Source organism: Candoia aspera, chromosome 8 (genome assembly GCF_035149785.1).
Source record: "Candoia aspera isolate rCanAsp1 chromosome 8, rCanAsp1.hap2, whole genome shotgun sequence".
Taxonomy (NCBI): domain Eukaryota; kingdom Metazoa; phylum Chordata; class Lepidosauria; order Squamata; family Boidae; genus Candoia; species Candoia aspera.
In genome coordinates, this window is record NC_086160.1 from 50,240,234 (window position 1) to 50,264,621 (window position 24,388).

General features: G+C 37.1%; 1 protein-coding gene across 1 annotated transcript in view; it reads right to left on the reverse strand.

The window, feature by feature from the left end:
- Nucleotides 1-216: 216 nt before the first annotated feature.
- The window catches only part of SYNPO2 (synaptopodin 2), an 89,650-nt gene continuing 65,478 nt past the window's right edge, over nt 217-24,388 (reverse strand). Inside the window, exons 4-5 of the mRNA XM_063310153.1 lie at nt 17,930-20,166; nt 217-4,097 (exon numbers count right to left, since the gene is read on the reverse strand). Of these exons, the coding sequence (XP_063166223.1) occupies nt 3,525-4,097; nt 17,930-20,166 (2,810 nt within the window). The 3' untranslated portion in view covers nt 217-3,524. The remainder of the gene's footprint in view (nt 4,098-17,929; nt 20,167-24,388) is intronic.

The window sequence follows — 24,388 nt, forward strand, 5'->3', positions numbered from 1 at the left end:
AGTCTGGATCCAAAGATCACATTGACCCTTTACTTCCTAACAAGAATAAGAAGCTGAGATTTTAGGAAAGGTAAGCCTTTTCACCTGCTGTTCTTTGGCAATTCTTCTTCCTTTCAGAAAGAGAAAGGAAATAATTATTTCTTTCCTCCTTCATAGAAAAAAGCATAATATCTATGTTGAGATCAGATATTATTTTGTGCTTTGAACCATCAAAGCTAAATTTAGAAATATTTTTATTTTCATAAAATGATTAATCAAAGCCAAAGAAAAAAGAACATTGAAATCAGACCTGATGACTTGAAACAGAGCAAGTCCCACTGAGGTAAAATAATAGTAACATCAACAACAACAACCTATACCTCATGTAGTAAAAGTAGAATTGCAGTTTAAAAAAGCATTTCTGGAAACTCCAGGACATACATACATATGCCACAAATGCTATGTTAACTTCTGATTGTGTAAAATGATCAGAATTCCAGTGATCTAACTGTCACTTAAAAAATGATTGCCCATATTAGCCTTGATATCAAAAAATCTCAGTTAAAGTATTTTGCTTTAACTAATTCATAAATTACTTTATATATGCTTTTGTAATGAGTTTCTTTAAACCACCCTCAAACCATTGAACACTTACTTTTATCCAAAAACAAATTTCTTATAAACTAAATCATTCTTGCTCTATAGCCTCTGCTCATATAATAAGAAATCAGGCATATGACAAATGCTAACCTACAGTACTAGGGGCTCAGGAAAATGTGATTCACTGCATGACAACATGAATGAGTATTTCACAAAATGTATGCAACTTCCCTAGTTACCAAAGGTCTTGCATGTTTCATAAGTATTGCAACATGTGCCTCCTACTCATTTTACTGAAATCTATACCATTGCTTTCCGCTGACATTACCTACTATGACATCCTCAGGTCATTCCCTCCTGACTATGTATAATTTTTTCATATATCAGACCTTTCATACCGCTCTTAAACAGGTGGCCTTCTGAAAATAGTCCACCATGTTTACACTTAAAATTAAGATTTCCCTTTTTCTGGCTACCTATTAAAATGCCATTCAAACTGTAAGCCACAATAGTTTAGCCCTATGAGCATTGCAAAATCTTTTTAAACCTAGTTGATTTCATTAAAAAGAACTTTTGATTTACCTTTCAGAGTAATATGAGTTTTTCTTTATTTATTGCATTTATATAGTTGCCCATCTCACTGCCATGACTCTGGGTGGCTTACAAGTTGAATGGTATCTCTTACCATAAAAAAATGATTTGCCATATACTGAGTGCATATTCTTCAAACAAAATCCTTCTTTGGGTATTCACTTATGATTATGTGAAGGGGTTGCAGGGAAGGATATGGACAGTTCCATACATCCTGGACGACATTCTATAACATAACATACTATATACCCAAGCTAACCTAAGATTTCTTTGAGGCTAAAAGGAGTCACTCTCATGGTTGGTATGCTTACCAGCTTGGTTATAGGACTTTGACTAGTCAGGATAAAGAGCCCATTTCATAAATTCGCCAGGCTGTGGCTGATAGCCCATTTAACTGGGGTCTTCATTCAGGAGCTGGTGGGAATTTCTTGGCTTGGGGAAATTCTGTTTTCATTTCCAACAAAGGAAGTTTACTTTGCTTCTACACTGAGGCATGTAGCTTATTTACAGCCACATCCTGAATAGCTTTTTCCCTCGTGCTTCACCTTTCTTTGAGCTGGTTATGAGGTTAATATTTTTCAGGCACCCAGCATGTCTGTCTGGCCAAAGAACTATTCAGTGTCTCAGTTTAAAAAGCCAATTTCTTTATTGAAATAGTATTCCAGTTACTGGCTGGAAAAAAGAATGGCACTGGCACCAAAGCATATGCTGCACAGCCAAATTATAATAGGGTAAGTTTCCTTCTTTTAAAAAGGTTTTATAGCTCTTTAGAATGGCATGAACTATACCAGACAGTATGAAGACAGGCTGTAACCTTACTCCTTACTAGAAAGTACTGTTGAATTTAGTGGAATTTGCTTCTGAGTAAACATTCATAAGATTGTGGCAGCAGGAATGAAGACATTATAAAGCACGTTTTAAAAAAGTCATCTTTCCCTGCCTTATTCAGGCAACACTGTATCTTACAATATGTTTAGTTATCCTTTGAATATATGTGAAAAGAAGTACCTTCACATTTTATTTACTTCTTGTCTAGCTAAATAACATTTTTAGAAAGAAATTAGAAGCAGTACAGCTCATGTCTGGAACAAAGAAGCGAAAGAAATGAATTTAAATTCACAGGATTACAGTATCTCAGACTGATCTCAGAGTGCAAACAGCAATACTCCAAGGCAGGGCTAAAGTATCTGTGATCCTCCAGAAGCTGCTGATTTACAATTCATAGCAGCTAGCATGACCAGTGTGAGATATGCTGGGTTTGCAGTGTAGCCCTCTCTGGAGGATACAAGTTGTCCACCCATCCTCTTAGGACAGAGTTACATCACAAATTAAGTTGGGGAAATATAATGACTTTCCATTTCCTGTCATCTGCTGTATTCTACACTATGTATTATTCATTTTTAATTGTACTTTTGTTATTGTACCTTCAATCATAAAAATGCTTTTCTGACACTGAGGATATTTGTGATGATGTGTTTCCCCAAGCTGGTAATATAAGCAAAAAGAACTTGGGATGAGTGAGCACAGTATGTAGGTGCCTTCAAGAAGATAAGATTGTCTATTTGGAGTGACAGTTTCTTTCTAGAATCTCAGCAAGGAGACTTTCCTTCAACTGCTATCTAAGGCTCTTAACCACACATGCTAAGGATTCATCTAGGGCCTTCTGAAAGCAAAACCTCTGTTCATCCACTGAAGTGTGTTTCCATAGCTAGAAAACTTTGGAATATCAGGCCAGTAAAACCTTACATCCTATTATCTTTCCCTAACCAGTTAAGGAAAAGTCCTATCTGGGTCTCCAAAAGATAAAAATAATGCAACTGAACTCTTTAGGTTAGGGATAATTTCTAGGTTAGCCTAGAAAGAAGACCAAAACACAACAAAGAATCACAATATGGCCAGTAGAAAAGATAGACGCTTGACTAGCCATAAGTAGGCTTGTATAAGAAACAAAGGGGAAAAACTTTTTATGAACCCTAAGATTACATTCTTTATAATGATTAATTAGATAATTCACAAATGTTGATATTGCACAATTATACTCTTCCCAGTTTAAAATTTCACACATGGAAGCATATCAAAACACTACTTCGTGAGTTGCTTTTATATAAACTAGATTTCATCCTATGTCTGTCTGTCTATCTGTGCATGTCTCTCTCTCAAGCACACACACACACATACATACACCAGACAAAGAAAAACTGGGATCAAGATCTTTTATAATACTGACAAATCATGAACACGGTGTCCCATTCTAGATAAATCTTGATATTACCAGGCCAGAAAATATCTATTCACACTTCTCATTCTAGAATATCAAGGAAGAATCAAGGAAGGAAACTAGGCTCTTTGACTTTTCATGTTTGACACCTCCATCCCTTTGGATATGGATTATAATTGGAGTCAGCTACTGATAGACAGTAATCAGACCTGGATTCCATTGAGATCATACCAGGATCAGTTTGGGCGCATTGGCTATAATATGCAGGCTGCAGATGGGAGCCACAGTGGGCAATGGAGCTTGGTGCAGACATTGAACTCTTGGCAGGAAATATGGCTGCTGAATAGCTCCTTCCAAATGAGGCTAATTTAGCATGGGCACTTGGAGCTGGATGCTCATAAGCCACTTTTCTTTTCCAGTCATCAGGTGGTGCAGATAATGTTTTCCTACGAGCTGCTGACATGACATTTGCAACAATAGATTCTTGGATGGTTTGGGGACCAAATGCATCATCCACAAATCCAAGAGGGGACTTAGCTGCTGCTTCCCAAGGGGTGAGCCTCTTCCCAGGCTTGTCAACTGCTGGAGGTGCTTTGGTAATATAATCAGGAGTGGATTGGAACATCACAGGAGAAACAGGGGACATGGATCGTGAAGATGTGGAAGGAAGCCATCCAGGAAGTGATAAAGATCGTTCACTGCCTCTTTCCTAGAAACAGCAAAATCTTAGATGTTATTACATTCTTGAATATCAGTGACAAAGAGTCCAAAAATAAAGCAAATAGTTTTCTGGCTATTGCTTTGAAATTGTAACATTGCTTTTTTAAATACCTAAGTAGCTTTTCAGTGTTATAAAAATAATGCATTATGAAAAACATTTTAAAAAGCAGGTGCATTTTTTGCTGAAAAATGTATTTATAGGAAAATATAATTTCAGTGTTTGGACAGGAGAACTCCAGGTTATACTAAAGCTGTAGGCTAGACTGGAAGTCAAAATAATATCCCAGAAGAAAGCAATAGCAAAACCATTATAAGAAAACTAATGGATGTATCCATGAAATTACCAGGAGTTGAGCTTGACTCAAATAAGGTTTCATTTTTAAAAATTTGATAGTGATGGATAGAAGCTAAATTGTATATAAACAAAGTTATAAACATATTGGATGGTTATTTATTTATTTTTTGTTTCTAAGTGTAAACCACAGTTTTCTAAATACAAAGATCCAGTTCCCCAGTCACAATAGCAGATATGACTGGTATTTGTTTAATGAGAACAAGCAGTTCCTGATGGATTGTAACACTACAGTGTTCGGGGATTTCCTGACTCAAAATGGCTGCTGCCAAGTTTTAGAAATCATAATATAAAAGGACTCTGAGACCCCAGAAATGGGTCTCAGGAGCCTCATGTTGCTCTGGTACTATAGAATGCCCATCCCTGTTATAGGAGTAAGGATAGGTGAAAACCAGACCCCATGCACCATCAACATCCAGTCACATTTAGTTGTCACACAGAATTCCCCTCTACCAATCTTCATAAGATTTAACAAAAATTGGAAACTTTAATAAAAAACAAACAGAATACATATTCACTGGAAAACATGGAATCATTAAGAACAATTTCTACTATTGCTAAAATAGTCTTTTTTTTCTTTTTTAAGATCAAAATAAACAATTCCATCTTATAAAATTTCATTGTAGAAACTATATTTTTTGTTATTTTTTAAGGCTAGTATTACAAAAAGGATTTGAAATTGAAGCTATATTAAGAATTGCAAACTAAATGAATTGAAATACTCCGTTGTGTACTTTCTAGGGTGGTTTTTTTTTTTGTACCTTTGGATCAGACTTGACTCCTGATGATGGCCTGGACTAGTCCCTGAAGTTTTCTTGGTAAAATTTAGGAAGTGGTTTGCCATTGCCTCCTTCCAGGGCTGAGAGAGAGTGACTGGTCCAAGGTCACCCAGCTGGCTTTGTGCGGGACTAGAACTCATGGTCTCCAATTTCTAACCACTACACCACACTGGCTCTCTACTTTCTAGTATAGTAATGGAAAACTATATTTAGGGTTAGAGTCAGGGCTATGTGTAGAATTTAGTCCACAAATTCCTTGAACAAGGTGTAAAATGAAGCCATTGCTCTTCAGAGGCATTTCTCTCCATATGAACAATTTTATGGAAAGATAGTGAAGTAATAAAGAAATGCAGTGGAGTTGCTGTGGGAAATAAGGCCACAAGCCTAAAGCAAAAAAGTGGGGGGGGGGAAGAATTGGTATAATCAATTGTTGTTGTTGCTGTTGTTATTCATAGTTTAGTTCTGGGGTCTTTTTTAGTTTAGTATTAATAATAGTATGTTAGAGTATTATGTTATATTATGTTAGAATAGTATGTTAGAATATATTCAGGTATGACCTAAATCATATCCCTTATGAATATACAGTGGAGGTGATGAATAGATTTAAGGGTTTAGATACGGTAGACAGAGTGCCTGAAGAACTATGGATGGAGATTGGTAACATTGTACAGGAGGCAGTAATTAAACCCATCGCAAAGAAAAAGAAATGCAAGAAAGCAAAGTGGCTGTCTGATGAGGCTTTACAAATAGCTGAGGAAAGAAAGAAAGCGAAAAGCAAGGGAAAAAGGGAAAGATATAACCAACTGAATGCAGATTTCCAGAGAATAGCAAGGAGAGATAAGAAGGCCTTCTTAGATAAACAATGCAAAGAAATCAAGGAAAACAATAGAATGGGGAAGACCAGAGATCTCTTCAAGAAAATTGGAGATATCAAGGGAGTGTTTTGTGCAAAGATGGGCATGATAAAGGACAAAAAAGGCAGGGACCTAACAGAAGCAGAACAGACTAAGAAGAGGTGGCAAGAATACACAGAACTATACAAGAAAGATCTTATATCCCTGATAACCATGATGGTGGACTGAGCTTGAGCTGGACATCCTAGAGAATGAAATCAAGTGGGCCTTAGGAAGCATTACTAACAACAAAGCTAGGGGAGATGGTAGTATTCCAGCTGATCTATTTAAAATCCTAAAAGATGATGCTATTAAAGTGCTGCATTCAATATGCCAACAAATCTGGAAAACTCAACAGTGGCCACAGGATTGGAAAAGGTCAGTTTACATTCCAATTCCAAAGAAGGGCAATGCCAAAGAATGTTCAAATGACTGTACAATTGTACTCATTTCACATGCTAGCAAAGTTATGCTCAAAGTCCTACAAGCTAGGCTTCAGCAATATGTGAACCAAGAACTACCAGAAGTACAAGCTGGGTTTCGAAGAGGCAGAGGAACTAAAGATCAAATTGCCAACATTTGCTGGATCATGGAGAAAGCAAGAGAGTTCCAGAAAAACATCTACTTCTGCTTTATTGACTATGCTAAAGCCTTTGATTGTGCAGATCACAACAAGCTGTGGCAAATTCTTAAAGAGATGGGAATATCAGACCACCTTACTTGTCTCCTGAGAAACCTCTATGTGGGCCAAGGAGCAACAGTTAGAACTGGACATGGAATTACTGATTAGTTCAAAATTAGGAAAGGAGTATGACAAGGCTATATATTGTCACCCTACTTATTTAACTTATATGCAGAGTACATCATGAAAAATGCCAGGCTAGATGAATCACAAGCCAGAATTAAGATTGCCGGAAGAAATATCAACAACCTCAGATATGCAGACGATACCACCCTAAAGGCAGAAAGTGAAGAGGAACTAAAAAGCCTCTTGATGAGGGTGAAAGAGGAGAGTGCAAAGCTGGCTTGAAACTCAACATTAAAAAAACTAAGATCATGGCATCTGGTCCTATCACTTCCTGGCAAATAGAAGGGGAAGAAATGGAAGCACTGACAGATTTTATTTTCTTGGGTTCCAAGATCACCACAGACAGTGACTGCAGCCATGAAATTAAAAGATGCCTGCTCCTTGGGAGGAAAGCTATGGCAAACCTAGACAGCATATTAAAAAGCAAAGACATCACCTTGCCGACAAAGGTCCGTATAATCAAAGCTATGGTTTTCCCAGTAGTGATATATGGCTGTGAGAGTTGGACCATAAGGAAGGCTGAGGGCCGAAGAATTGACGCTTTTGAACTGTGGTGCTGGAGAAGACTCTTGAGAGTCCCTTGGACTGCAAGGAGGTCAAATCAGTCAATCCTACAGGAAATCAATACTGACTGCTCATTGGAAGGACAGATACTGAAGCTGAAGCTCAAATACCTTGGCCACCTAATGCGAAAAAAGGACTCACTGGAAAAAAAGCTGACACTGGGAAAGCCTGAAGGCAAAAGGAGAAGGGAATGGCAGAGGATGAGATGGCTAGATAGCATCACCAATGCAACGAACATGAATTTGAGTAAACTCTGGGAGACAGTGGAGTACAGAAAGGCCTGGCGTGCTATGGTTCACGGGGTCACGAAGGGTCAGACATGACTTAATGACTGAACAACAAATGTTAGAATATTATACACACATATATACAAAGTCATCAACATTGATGTTTACTTTATGGTGCTGTTGTTTGACTGTTTCCTGTTTTTTATGCTGGTCTTTCACTGAAATAAAGGTGTTTGAATGAATTGGCATAACAGACTGCAAAGGTGTCACTGTCTGGTTCTGTGACCCTTTTGCAACTATGGAAGCAAAGAGAAAACTGGAGGGAAAATTGCACTGCTTGAAATATCAAGCTATGACAGCCTAAAAATAAATTGTGGGCACTATCTGCAATCTAACATTCTGACTTAACATTACACAAGCATAACTATTCTGGTGCAACAGTGCCAACAGAACATAACTCAAGGTCATCATGACAAGACGTGATAATATCCTGTTATATTTCTGTTGCACTGTTGCATCAGCTTAAAGCCATAATTGTTAACATTGCTAAACCAGGCTGCTTTTAATTAACTGCTTATTAATGTCCTACATTTACTTGTATGGCTTTCCAACTGATTGATATTTCAAGGTGAAATAAAGAGAATGCCAGTCATTGAGCTGTAATGGTTAATAAAGTATATAATATTATGCCGGTTACATTTATATGTGGTTATAACACAAAATGTGTAAATTGTTAACCCAGTTTGTAATTGGAAGCACCAAGAGCCCTAACTAGGGCAGTAGGAGATATTTAAAAAATCAAGATTTTCCTACATATTTTCCAGCTGCTGATCATTTTCTAGTACATTATTTCTAAATAAAATTTTGCATCTAACTTGCATTTTGAAATTCTCTTAGTACCCCCAAAAATCTACTCTAGTGTTCTTTTCTTCTACACTGTTATATAAGCAGCCCTGAAATGGAAGCACTTACTCCCAGCTTATTAATATACCCTGCTTCAGAAAGACTGTGAGCAATTCTCATTCTGGTCTGAAGTCACATACCAAGATTTGTATTTTCATTGCTGATCCAATTTTTAATAACTGCATAAAATTCTCTTACCAGGGAGTGCATACTTGAAATAATCTTATAAATAATGAAAACAATTCCTATAAATTAAGTTATTGGAATGAGATCTCCGCCAAGGATCAAAAGGCTGAATGCCTAGCACCAGGATAGTCAAATTTTCATGCAAGTTTCTACCTGAGCCAAAATAGTAGCATGTTTTGCAATACAGTAATTAGCTGTATGTCTTTCTCCACCCAGTTCAAACTGATTATAAAAGGCAGAATAATAAAGGCTGATCAGCAACCTTATGAATTATTAGAAGCATTAAAATAAATAGGATAGCAAATGCTAAGACATTTCAATTGAACACTAAGATAGCTTGCTTTCACAGCTTTGTTTAGTCCACAATAGTAAAACACAACAGTAGCCATACTTTAGTTTTCTATGAGAAAGCCTTTGGCTTCTCAATGTTTCTTCTTCCATGGTTGAAAAATGGTTCCCTTAAAAAAAAACATGCTATATCACGTCCAAACCCAATAGCTGTTCTTAAATAAAATTAAAAAATAATTATCAATTTCAATCCATGGTTTATTATATAGGATTTTTTCTATGATTTATAGTTAAAGTTAACCACAGCTTTGGGTTTAATAAAATAAAAAAAAATGTGGCTAATTAATGGGAGTAAACACAGATACAGAAAGAAGGAGAGGGAAAATGGAAACATAAAACCTGAAGCTTTTACATATAAAACCAACATGGATTAATACTAGAATTACATCAAATTATGCCACTGCTGATTTAAAAGTACAAGCTTCCTGCTTGTAATAAATGCATTTCATAATAGTTGAGTGTCACTCACTTGAGTTCTGTTGCTTAAAAACAAGCAACAGCCTAGTTTGTATAATAAAAAGACATTCAGCATTGCCACCTTCTGGAAACCAGGAATAATATCCCACAAGAATATTTCCTTAGGACAAGACACTAAGGAGTTTTGCAAATGGATGCAGCGATTGAGCCTATTATTAGTCAGAGTTTGGTCAGAAATTAATTGGCAGATTATCTCAGTTAACATACATAAGGCTAGCATAATTCTTTCATTATTAATTTTTAAAAGAATCTCCTAAACTTCTGCAATAATGACACAGGCATGCACTCTAAGAGTAGAATCAGTCTCATATCTCTTAGTGTTATGTGGTTGCATACAAAATATCTTCATAGAACACTTCATAGAAAATGATCTTCCAGTGTTCTTGCCAGAACCAGCACCATTGTCTCATATCCTGGCATTCTCACCTTTTTAGAATATACAGGGAGATTCTTCTTTGAAAGGCTGGAACAGCTGAGCATCTCTGTAATTCAGAGAGCTCATTAGGGTGAGGGAATGGATACTGTATGGAAGAAATTCTCTCTTGCAGGCCATCTTTCTGTTTCAGAGTTGTGTTCTTTCCTATGCCTGCAAAGATACCTTGCAAGGAGAACCCCACTATTGTATTTGCAAGACCTGATGGAGAAATGTCCACACAGTATGCACATATATCTTACCTGATAGAAAGAGCTACGTTTCTCCTGGATTTTATTTGCGCTCCCTAGGAGTTATGAGGATTTAGGTCTAAAACACAGGTAGTAATAATACTACTATCATAGAGAATAAAATAAATATTGCTGTTCAAAAATATTTGGAATTCGTAACATTTTGCACATCTCAACTGGTTACTGATTTACTGAGAGTGACAGGACTTTCTTTTTAAAATATTTGCCTATACTTTTCAAAACCAGAATGTGGTCTGAGCTAAATGAATTTAAATTCACCTACCCCAAGACACAGAAATATGATCAGTAAACATATATTTACTACCTAACTTACAAGTTAACATTCAGTAAGGAATAGTAGCCTTATTTGGTAAGATAGTTGAATATACCTGGGAGTTTCTTTTAACAAATCAACATTTACCTCTGTTTTATTTCACTTTTTCTTCCCACTAATATATCTATCTTCAAGAGCCTCTTCTAAAAGTCATGCAACTATTTATTTCGGAAATGGGTGTCTGATGGAAATTTTCTTTATTTTAAAGACTAGTTAAGAAGTACAACTTCTTCCATCCACCCTTCCTTTCTATTTGAATCAGTCCTAATATGACACATTAGATAATTTTAACGTTTTCTTTCCTGCTATGATTATAATCTAGCTTAGCATTCTCTATTTCCTCACATTAACAGAGTATAAATCTAATCATGATGAATATAGATAAAATAAATGTAATGTGTTCCTACTCTCAACCTTCTTCTGCCTCACTCTACTTTATTAATCAAACCTATTCCTTCTTTCAAGAATGACCTTGAACAAACAAGTCTATCCACACATTCACCTTTGTAATTTCCATTATAATGCTTCTCTCGTTTGCTTCTTTCATCTTTGGTGAAAAGTGTATCTGGTGATCTCCAGATGTTTTAGCCAACATCACCATACACTCTTGCTCTTGGTCATGCTGTCTGGGGCTGGTGAGAATAAAAGTCTTAAATATCTATGCCTACTTCTAGCCAACTATTTTAAATACAGGAATCTTTTTTATTACTACCAATACTTGGGGTAATGGTAGCCTTGAACTCACTTGAAGTATTAGGGAAGTTGATGACATTGTTCAGAATCATGGGTATAGATGCCTCCATGACTCATACAGATGCTATCCCATCCTCATACTAATCAGGCCCAAGCTGCTTAGCTTTTTAACATCAGCCAGTGACAGTTAAGTGCTGCCAATTAGCTGAGCAGTCAGAGAAATTGCTTAGACCTTCACAACAGAAATGTATATTTGGATTAATTTATTTATTGCACAGAATTGCAATAAATTTAGCGAATGCATAGTGCATACTACCAAGATAAATGAAAGTAAACAATAATTATCTGGGGCAGAAAGATAGATATAAAGTAGAATGAGGATGATGGCTTGAAGACTTTGGTTTCTTGAGTGCTAAAGCTGCTCCTGGACATGTATCTGCACTCCATTCTCTTATCATTTCTGACCCAACAGTTCTGGAAACCTATACGATGATATAGATCTAATCTCATGTGATGCCTCCATTCCTGTAAAGTTCTGGTGTATTTACTTATTTAGTAAATTTATATGGCTGCCCATCCCACACAAAGTGACCTTGGGTGGCTTACAACCATTAAAATAAAACAATAAATATATAAAAAAGAGTTTTATAAACTCTCAAAATTTTAATCAGGGATTGGAAAAGTACAGAAGACTGTGAGGGTGCCAAAAAAATACCCACTGAATTGTGTCCCTATAGCTTCTCTGTTACTTAACATTGCTCTCTTACGATGAGGGAGTTATTTTGGAAAAGCGTGCCATGAATTTATTTATTTATTTATATTTCAAAGTTTGTCACCACCCATCTCACACAAAGTGACTCTGGGTGGTTTACAATAAAACTAAACATAAATACAAACTAATGAATACATTCTACTTAATTGTATTGTCCAAATAAGTGTGCAATAGAATGGTAGGGTAATTTGAAAAAAGACCATCATATGTTTCTAACCGATGAAGGCACTTCCTGAGAAATAATTCAGTAAAATTTTTGTACTTTTTGCGTTGCCAAGAAAATATATTGCCTTAAGGCTTCCCTACTTCCTTAATGAGAACCTACACAATGTACATATTTCCCAGCCTCATGTTTGCCAGATAAGGTGAACATAGGGAGTGCAAGAATTTAATGAGGTGGCTATCTGGTATGTGTGCATGCTTAAATGTTAATTATTAATTTCCTCCACAGCCACTTTCCATAGGCCATTTCTGCCAGTTGGTGGCCTTTTTGAATAATAAACTTGGAAAACAGGAAGGGGAAGCAACTGAAGAAACAGCTCCAGTAGGAAAACACCTACTCCTTTGTGACTGTAAGTGTCGCTCCACAACATTCATCCTTATCATTCAGCCTAACACACAACTCCCACCTCACAGGTTGTCCTAACATCACTTCAGCTTTTGGAGGTGTAGGATGAAATATCTATTTCTGTGTTTAACGCTTGAGGCCTAGTCATGATTTGAAGCATGAAAACTATTATGTAGAGAATACTTTTGACAGAGCAACAACTGCAAAATGCTATGAAGTTTAATAACTTACACAACTCTCCAAAGTTTTGTGTTCCTTGTCTTAGCTGCTGACCTTTCAATGCGTTTCTTTTCTAATGAAATTATTACAAAATTCCCCAAATTGTGAAAACATGGGTGCTTCAAAAATCAAGCAAAGCATGGCAGTTCCTCGACAGATTATTCAGATTGGTTTGAGAATATTCTACAAAGCCGTGAGCCATGATTTCTTTCTTTGGCACTTCTGGCCTTTCAGTAAGAATGCCAGTCAGTGCTTATTTGAGTTGTGGTTAGGAGTGATAGTAATCAGTTTATTTAAACTGTAGGAACAGACACCATTCACTGAAGTCACTCACACTACTCAGCAGCTGGCCATGGCTTTCAGTCATTCCTACCCTAGGCCATATTTGACCAAGAGGTGAGAAGCACTGTATTCTATTACCAATCCCCTTTGGGAACCATTCCCTGTGAAGTAAAATATGAAAAGCATTCTAAAGGTCTCTTCAACTCAGGAAGAGAACATGCTTTCCCAGTGTCATAGCAATATATAGGGAGGCATAGTAGAGTTTCCAGAACATGCCCTGTAAAAGTAACCATTGAAATGACACATTGTACAAATCCACAAAGTCTTCTCAAATAGCTGTTTTGAGTTGTTATTTTGAAAAGAGCATTTTAACATGTTATAACTGTAAGCATAATGTGCTTATTTAAGAAGAAACCTGGGGAGGGATTATAATAGAAAACACCATTATATAGAAGCAATCTCTAATTCAAACTAGGATTTTTAACAAGTTAAGATGAATACATATTTATTCTGTGGACTTCCTTTGTGGATGAATCATGCTATGTTATGAATGCTTCAAATCATATCCAAATCATAATTCTCAATAACTTGGTCAGTCAAAGGGCATTTGAGGGGGGACAGGGGTCAAAAATGTCAATATGGTGGTCATAAATCTTTTGTATGTTTCTTCAAGTCACACACATACAAAGGAGTGGAGCTTTGGTTATATGTTCACAACTCCCACTTTTTTGGCACACACTGGCTCAGTCACACTTTCAGGCCTCAAAGCATTCATTAATCTAGTTCAGGAACCATAAATTTCAATAAAAAGCTATTAATATTAACACATGACATTTTTTTTAAAAATAAAAGAGATCAAAATCTCAGGCTTGCATTAAATTTCCACCTGTGTATTCACAGGATCCCAGTCTATCAGCTCAATTCATAATCCAATTCTGACAATTATGATATGAGCCATTCACCTTACTCAAAGCTGGAGGATTCTCAGACAAGATCTTGAGAAGCAGAGAAGAAGAATAACAGAAATATGGGCAACTAACCACCCTCAGGAGGATAAGCCAGTGAAGTAGAATGATGTGATGGGCCAGCAGCACTGGGAAATTATCCTGACTATTTCCTTTGCTCAGCATTCAGCAGAAAGACACAACTCTGTAATGTAACTCTGAGAGCCAGTTTGGTGTAGTGGTTAAAGACACCAGGCTAAAAAAAAAAGGCTGTGAGTTCCAGTTCTGCCTGAGGCACAAAGCCAGCTGGGTGACTTTGGCTCAGTCACTCTGTCTCAGTCCTGGGAAGAAGCCAATGGCAATACATTTCTGAAAATGTTGTCAAGAAAATGGCATGGAACTGTCCAGGGGGAATCAAGCCTGAAGGCACCAAAAAAAAAAAAAAAGTTAGGGTAATTAAGGGGCAGCTTATTCAGATTTAAGAATGTGGGTTCAGTGGAGTTATTGGTCTACTTTAATGCGATATTCTGAGCTATTTTAGGGAAGGAAGCAAATAAGGAAGAAAGGAACCCTAATTTAAAATTGCAGATAAAAATTTGGGAAATGAAAGAAAAATAAAAACAAAGAAGAAAGGAACAATTTTAATGTTAGAGAAGAATACAGCAAGCTGCAATTGGAAAATGAACAGAAAGATCTCAAGAGGATTAAAATATTGGTACCATATAATCTTAGATTGTGTTGAAAAGAATCCTCTGTGTACATTTCTGTGCAGAATATGCCGATTCATTAAAAAAATATACAATCACCCTTGACTTCCAATATTGGTTAATTCAGATAAAATAATTTATCTAAAGCCAACTAGCACTCTGAACACTAGACGTAGGTCCTGCGGGAATCAAGAGGAATACTTGACAAACATATTTTAGATCAAGGTGCTAGTCCAGCAATTTGTTCATGCAGTGTAGATAAGGTATGTATTGTCAAGGAATGCTTGATCTGCATATGTAAAATCTTAAATCTCTTCTTAAACCTCTTCCAAATGCATTGTACTGAGGCACATTTCATATCCTTTTCCTTTTTCAATTTGACCTTCAGCCTCCACAAATCTTCAACATCACAAAGAGAAAAATATCATCTATATTATACAGGGAAATGCTGTTCTCAGTTGTCTGTGTGTCCATAATTTCACAGAGTCTCCAACCATCTGTTCATATCACAGATACTGTATGGCTTCCCTTAGATTTTTCCTTTTTTAACCATGAAGTCATGCCACAATGGTGGAAATGGAAATCAGGAAGCCGCACATTGGTTTATCCTCTTGTGTGCCAGGGGATACATTGTCTACAGGGACATGTTACTTAGATAATATAATTGGGACACAACTCATGAAAGTAATTTTGACTGCTGGGAATGGCTAGTAGGTTGCATGTATATGGTTCACAATCTTTGACATTTTAGTAATATTGAATCAGAGGTTTCTGAAATTAATTTTATATCATTCTTTTAATGGCCAAACACATATTACTGTAATATATCTCTTTGATGTGTTGCTCTAGCCAAGTGGTTATTGTGAACAGAGTAGCAGGCAGAGCACAGGTCACATTTCAAAGACAACCAAGGAGTCAAGAATTGTCAATGTATTATTGACAGTGGAGCTCCTTGGCATCTCCAGTTAACAGGACAAAGTAGCAGTGTTGGCAAATTGCTCTGCCTGAGCTTCAGCAGTCAAAATTGACAACACCAAGCTTAACAGGCACTGTGCAGTTCCCAAATCAGACTTTTATAAGTTTTGCTCATCAATAGTCAGTGCCTTTACAGGAATTGTCACTATTCAGTTGTTTCAGCATCTTTGCTGTTTCTCTCAATCCAACAATAGAATCTTCCTAGTTTTAAATTAATTCATGTCATGGGCACAATCATATGGACAATGTTCTGAGAGTAAGTTACTTAGAAAATAATGGGAATTATTTCATAAGAGACATAGGACTATGCTATTAGTTTGTTATACTGGTTTAACCAGAATATTTTTACATTAGCAAGCAAAGTCAGTGGAAGACTCCATCTATTAGCTACTTCTTAAGCAACTCAGTGTGTGAAAATAGGTTAAACTCAGCTGAGTGCATTGTTCTGTAAATATCCATCAACGGATTGAACTGTTACTGGATATAAAAAATATTGTTCTTTTGTATCCACAGCCTGAAATAAACAGGTACAGTCTAGTTCTCAGCAGAACATGACATGGTAACAGTGTCTTGATCCTCCTGGTCCACAACATATTAATTAAAAGCAGAGTGAAAGCAAAAGTAAAGTGAAAAGAAATACAAGTGGAAGAAGCAAGATTAGAAAGCCCCAAGTGAAAACAAGAATGTGCCCAAGTGATCAGCAAAAAGATGAGGTCAGGAGTCAAGGTATATCATATTTCGATCAGGTTTAAGGCACATAACTATTCTGGTTGCAAAACTGATATGCAGGCATATGTCCTTTCAGATTTTAGTCACTCTGCTTTCATAATAAGATATTGCACCACTTCCAAAGCTGTATAACCCAGCTTATCTTCTTGGCTGTTCAAGGATTCTAATGGACTTTCTCTATTGATACAAAATATTCTGATGATCAACAAACTATGCTAATATCAATGAGATCAATGTTGCTTAAAAAGGGAAACATGTGAACTTCTCCAGTCTAAGCTTCTTCCCTAATGTCTTTCTTCTTCCAAAACTTGCAATAATCTTCCATACTAGATACTTTTGATTGCAAGAAGTGGGGGATCAGAGGTGATTCATGACAGTGTGTCATATTTAAACTACCAGTTTTGTCTCTGAAGACCCCACTCTGTAAAAGTATCACAACTGAACAAAAAGAAGCAACCTATCTGTGTTAACATACCCAAATTATTCTCTTATGAGAATAGGATCATGGGACTATGTGAGACACAGCCTAATTATCTGAGTGTCTATATAAGGCTTAGTGTTTACGTAAGAGTTTTCTCAAAATCAGGTACTACTTCTGCTGGCCCATCTGTAGTCTTAAGCTGAGAATCAAGGAACCACAGCTTTGATTTTACATATTCAACTTTTGATTATGGGAACACAAAAAGGAAGTTATACTTTCCCACACACATAGATGCAGTACAAAAAGTTAACAGTGGGAATCACCCCATTACAATGAGGATGCTTAACAGGATTTTCATAAGAATTCAGCTGCAGAATTGGGTCAAATACTCTGAATCTGTGTTGTACACAACATTGATGAATGATATTATTGCCATTTTTAAGAAATAAATATGTTGACTGTACTCAAGCTGTTGGGCTAGCATATTCTCCTTCCCTAAGAGAAAAACTTGGTGAAAACTATGTCTTAATGATAAAATGTAGGAACAGAATCCACTGTGTATGTGTGTATTGAAGCACTAACACCTAACATTCTGCTTACTTAATACTAAGTACATGACTGTTATAGAATATTCTATGTTCCTGTTTGGATAATAGTAGTAAAAATTATTGTACACATAAATGCATATAATTTTGCAAATTAATATTCATTTTGATTCATGTCAAATAATTGTACATGCTTATGCACGGTTACCTGAAGTAATTATCACTGGGTTTATTGGGGATTACACTAAGGTAATTGTGCATAAATTTTAAGCCTTTTTTGGACCCCAATTTTATGTGATATATTTGAAAATTATTAAGTAAGCTGAGGATCACTTTGGGTGTCAGATTATGATTACAAACAATTCATGGCAAGCAAAGTGAACAGTGAGTTGTATCTATCTTTTACTCTTCAATGGCTGTCGGTTTCCACACCTGTGCTGTGACACCAACTTTCTTGGCTGAGAACTTTGGCCTGGGAACAGCAAATACAGGAGATGCTGCTGGTTCTTGCTTCAAAAATGTAGGGCAGCCTGTTGATGTATAGGACTCGATTACAGGACTAGAAGCATTCGACAGGAAGAATGGTTGTGAGCTGTAGGCTGGTACAGAATATACAGAAGATGCTCGAACATTAGAGGGAGAACCAGCATTGAGTACTCTTGATGGTACAGCTTGTTTTGAGGCAGATGCTGCATCAAACTTTGCAGGATGTTTGGGAAGGAGACTTTCCTTAGTATCAGATGGAGGTTGAAAGGTAAATAAAGATGCATTAAGCTGGTATGGCTGATGCTTCATAACTTCCAAGGAGCTTAATGGTTTCTTAGGTTTTTTCTTGGTAGTTTTGGTAGCTCCAGGGTACTTTGACTGAGGTTTGGTGGCAGCAAGAGGATAAGATGGAGACTGGATAGGATTATAAGCCACAGGTGGTGGTGCTCGAACATTTGATGAATATTTCCAAGATGCTGGTAATGATGGAGTTGGGGATGAAGGCCGGGGCTGATTGGCCTGCACAGTTTCTGAATCTACTATATACTTTTCCATCCGTGATTGCCTCTTAGCAAAGAGCTGAGCCCCCTTACCACTCAATGCTGGGGGCATCTCAAAAGCTGGCCCCATTCCACCACCAAGAACAGCATTTCCTAATGGAGTAGTGGGTGTTATTTTGGGGGTATAATTCTGGTGGGATGATGAAGCTTGAGTCCCCTTAAAGGGAGACTCCAGTTTAAGAGTACTGGGAGGTTGTGGAGGTTGCGGAGGCTGTGGAGGGGGATAAGCTGGTTGTGCTATTTTGATGGCTGCTGGACTTGCTACTTCTGGGGAATTTGGAACCGGAAAGATAGGAGTTTGAGTAACAGCCACAACTGGAGGTGACCAGACTGGTGAAATAGGTGTTGTGGCAGTAGGAGAAACCTTTACTGAGGGTTTGGGAGCAACTGGGGGTGGGATCTTTTGTTTGGCTGCTTGGATGTGCATGAAATTGCAGGCCTCTGCTCCCAAGCTGAGGTAGTCTTCTTCAGGACCTGATTCAAAGCCACCAGTGGCAGGTTTTTTGCCTTCTGTATTCTGTACAAGGGTCAAAAGAGCAGGATTTGGACTCATTTTGGGGGCTTCTTTAAATGTAAACATAGGCTTTGCAGTGCTTCTTCTCTTGGCCTCCTGTAATATTCCAGTTCTTATTGCAGGTACAGCAATCCGTTCATCCCTGGATGCAATCTGCTCTGTTGATTCTGTTGGAGACCACAATGTTGACTGAGTCATGCTCGTGGCCACTGGAGTCAAAACAGTTCTATACAATGCTTCAGGTGGTGGGCTGACTGAAGTATAAGGAGGTGGGGCAGGTAGGTCAGAGGGAGAAGTAATGTTGCTTCTGGGGGGTGAAAATGGAACTGCTGCTCTGTTCTGAACACCAGGGAAAGGCTTGGCTGTTCTGTTTGAAGTAGACAATTTAACAGCTGCAGGAGGTGGATGCATCATATTTATCTCTGGGACAACCCCAATGCCATTTTGCTGAACTGTTGTCCTATGACTATGGTTCATTTCTATGTAGCTTTTGCTTACATGGCTTATCTGCTCTCTGGTAGATACTTCTTGTTTTGCCTGATAAAAGGAAGAACTCATATTCTGGGTTCTTTCTGTTGAAGTGGCCTCTCGATGTGCCTCAGTTCTATGCAGTCCCTGCATCTTCATTGCTTCTTGTTCAGCAGTGACCTGGTCTACCCTTTGACGTCTTCTGGCAAACATGAGTGCCCCTTTGCCCTTGGTCTCTGGAAGCAGCTGCGACATCTCGTCCCCACGTTTGGGTTTTTTTTCAACCTCAAGTAGCCCAGTATCCCAGTCAAATGTCACAATCCGTTCTTCTTTATCCAGATCAGAGAAGAAATCTTCATCAATTTCTGACTCACTTGTGCCTAATAAGGTTACTTCGAAAGTGTTCTCCTTCTCACCTTCTTCACCCTCGTCTTCTTCACCTTTGTCTTCGTAATGATCTAGTTCCCCAGTGCCGTAGCTAACTAAAGTATACTTTCTGGCCCTTTGGCGACGCTTCTTAAACATCAACACTCCTTTGGAATTGGGATTCGGAGCTGCTGTCAGTAAGAGAGCAATACTTTTACATTTAGACTTAGCTTCTTTCACCTGTTTCTCTGACAGGCTCTCACTCCTCCTCAGCCCTGCAGGAAAGGATAAATAATAAAGAACAAAGAACATATTTTAGTGGATAACATGAGAACAATTTTAACAATAGCTATTTGGGGTGCAAGACTGTAATACAAATCGTTCTTTCTCTAGAGCTAGAATCCTCTCCTCTGCAAAGAAGTATGGGCTAGGCATTAAAATTAATCTTTTCCCACAGTTGCAACCATGATAATTCCATAGCAAGCATTCCTTCCTTAGTAACATTCTTTGATCAACCTTTCCTTCCCACAGATTTTCTATCTCAACTTACACAAACTTTTGATGCTATATATCTACACAGAAAGAAGCAGATACGTAGACAGGGTAAGATAGAAAATAAATCAATGGTGCTTATTTTTGAAAATGGATATTAACTTGGACATGCATGCGCTTTGAGAGGTTTTAGGATTTAGATACACTAATTCAAACAAGACCAGTTTCTCTAATAATAAATAGGTTCCTTAATTCATACAGGACATTTTCTTGTTGAAACATTGTCTGGAGGGAAATATATGCAATGTAATTTGCATCATGGTCTATTTTTTGGAATATAATGATTGCATTTAAATACTTTACTACTATATTTTAATCTAGAACAAGTTCTCCTTCCTCCCAACTTTGGGCTGGTACACCCTAGGATGAATGGGTCTTGTTCTGTGCTCTGTTAGAATTTAAGTAAACAGTTAATTTTTTTTATTTTTATTTATTTATTTTGTGCCTTGGAGCCAGTTTTTGACTCCTGGTGACTGTCTGCAGTTTTCATGGCAAGATTTCAGAAGTGGTTTGCCATTGCAATCTTTCTAGGGGTGAGAGAGGGTGACTGGCCCAAGGTCACCCAGCTGGCTTTGTACCTAAGGCAGGACTAGAACTCATGGTTTCCTGGTTTCTAGCCTGATGCCTCAATCACTACACAAACTGGCTCAAATAGTTAATTGGCCACCTCCTTTTAGGAAAACAGTCCAAAGCTAATATAATTTATGGGGGGTGGAGAGTGAGGTGGGAGAGACAGTAGCCAGTTGGAAGGGGAATCGAGATAACTAGTACATTTTAAACTAAAGGAAGAAAAGATTTTGATGATCCCTTGTGGCAATTCTTTTTGTAAATAAGCACAGAGGAAGTGTTTTATTGGAGCCCTTTTCTGAGGAGAAGAAATCCTACAGCACTGTCTGTGCAATTAGACTGTTTAATTATTGTTTATTATCAACTTGTGACTAAAAGGGTGGCAGAATATAAGAAATCTCTTTCCACCTCAATATCTGAGCTACTGCACATCCAGGGAAGAGACTTCAGAGGCAACAACATCAATATACTGTAAGCTCAGACCACAATATATATAGATTCTAAGTGATAGCAGTGGGATCTTAAAACCAATAAATATAAAAATAAATCATGATTATATCAAAGGCACATTTGGAATTTTGAGAACGTGGGTACTCTCACCATCTTGCTGGATTTAGAGAGGTGGGGTGTGTATTTGTGTGTGTGTGTGTGTGTGTATTCATTCATAAAATTCAGCCATGGGGGAATAATCAGCTTCAAAGCACCAATTCATCAAAATGCTACCTGTCACTTCCTCTCTGCTTACTTTTCATCTTTTTCTGGACAGTTCGCTGCTTTTTTTTTTTTTAAATAAAGGAGTGGGTTGTAGCCACCCACAATTTCAATGCTCTTCTAGCCTGATGTAGATTGTAGAGGCATTCTTCAAATGATCCTGAAAATTTGCATTTGCATATTCCCATTCTTTTAATTTTTAAATAGTTTGAAATATATAAAGTCAGGAGGGACAAGGAAGGTTGCTAACACCAAAGGTTATATACTGGGTCTCTAAGTGACATCTTGAGGTTTCCAGACCTAGAGCAGGGAAATGACAGCATGGAATAGATCCTTCGCCATTTAGTCTGATGCTCTGGCATTTTCTTTAGACTCTAGAGAGAATAATTTTGCCAACATGTATTCTTAGAATGAACAGTATGTCCCTGTCAGAAATATTTTCTGGAATACCAGATGGCTGGCACTGGTGAACTGGAAGACATATAAACTAATAGAGGATTTATTTTCATAGGCAATGTATTTTATTTTTTCTCTTGTTTTATTGAATAATTGCTATCTGGTTTGAAATACATTGTCCATGTTGAGTATTTGGGACAGACCAGGTCAGATATGGCCAAGTTGTGATTTGATCCTCATTGAAATGAAAAGGTCAGATTCAAAGGGAGCAAGCAGATCTGGCCCACATAATGTATTACTGATGATGTGAAGACACTACAAGAAGACATTGGCTAACTTACTATCAAACTGTCTTAAATTAATCATGTAAAGAATGGTAGTTTAAATCAAACCAAGGGGGAAAAATAAATTAGTGTATATTGGAACCCAAGTAGAAATGAACATCCGAAGAGGATTTATGCCTGTGTAACTTTTCATAACATGTAACAAACCATGCTTGCAATTGGTTTTAAAAGCAGTTCATAATAAAGCAGAGTGGCCTGCTGAGATAAAAGTTTCAGATAAAATCCTAAAATATTATGAGAATCCATTTCGTATTTCCTTTGCTCCTAAAAAGTGAGACTTGTAGAAACCTTCAGCATATTTTCTAACACATTTATTTTTAAATAAGAGCACAAGCCTGACCAAATGCTTTATCAAACGCAATCCAATTGTTGATAGGGAAAATACCCGATTTAGAAAGTTTAAAGCTAAACTAACATGGAACAAAAATACTGAACTGAGTTTATATTCACAAATGAATATAATGTTTATATGTAATCAGGCTGCTAATAAGGTTTTAAGAGCTTAAGAGGATAGAAACTTGTGTTCATCTTGAAACAACTGCTAGGAGATCCTCATGTTATGTTTATCAGCCACAATGCCTGTTATATCACATTTTCATATTTTAGTGCAAGTATTACTCATTTAGCAATACAAAGATATTTGTCCAAACATCAGGAAATAGAAACTAAGCTGCAATTTTATGTGTACTATCTGGGAGTAAGTCCTACTGATACGAACATACTTTTGAGTAGACATAGATAGGATTGGCTCATAGAATTCCCATATATTGGGCGAAAACTAAACGAAGCAGATAACTGTGATACAATTCTCATATTAAAGGCATTAGAGAACTATACAGAGATATATTCATATTTTACTTGAGAAATATTACTCTAATTGCACATATTTTATGTCATAAGTAGCTTTGCCAGAGTGATAAAGTGTAGGATAGTTATTTACTTGATTTTATACCACAAAACATGTAGATGCTCTGTTGGTTTATTTAAGTGTAAGTTGCTTGAGGGTTAGACATAAGATTAGGAGTGTTGAATGGCACTTCTTGCTCAACCCCAGGTGAAAATGCCCAATACCCGTTAGGCTATTTTGGCATTTGAGATCTCCTCCATGACAGTAAAAATGCAATAATAATACATCATAAATAACAATTTGTTGCGCCTTCATAAGAATCAAAATCAGGTATCCTAGATATCCTAACAGTAGGGTTGGCTCTCAGTTTGCTACTTTATTTCACCTCTTAGGCTCCATAAACCCTCTCTATTGTAACATTGCTATGTTGTAGATACACTTGTCAATATCCACAAGATCCTGAAGCAAGTTGCATAAATATACTTTCATATCCCCCTGCAAGGTGTCCTTGAAACTGTGAGGGCTTCCTAAATTAATTTGTGACATGAAAAGAAACAGCCACAGCAACTTGGGAATTCTTAATCTGAAGGAGCCCTTTGAGTATCAATCTATGTTTAGAAGGAATGGATTTCTTTTCTTTTCATGTTAAAAGTTGAAGTCCTAAATGCATTCAAACTTAAGTATCTCCACATATCAGATGAAAAAGATTAGCATGATTGCTTTGTTCTACTCATTTCTCCTTAAAGCAATGACATAATCTGTCAGACATAAGTGGGCAGTTGCTGCTGGGTATGCAGCCAAAATGCAAAGGATGTGTGCTCTTCCTTTATACATCATTTAATATGATATAAATATGTGGATTACACATAGACACTTAAAATCTAAGCAACAGTTTAATCCATAGGTTTGTACAAATGGCTATTGTCCTAAAAATATGCACATAGAGGAATTTGCAATGGGTGAGCATGCTTAACCTGACAGGTTCTGTTAACACAGCTCAGTGCTACAGTACGTCATCATGCCTTTGTCATTTTGCAATGAAATCCCTTGATGGAATCCTTGAAATAGTCAGAAATGATT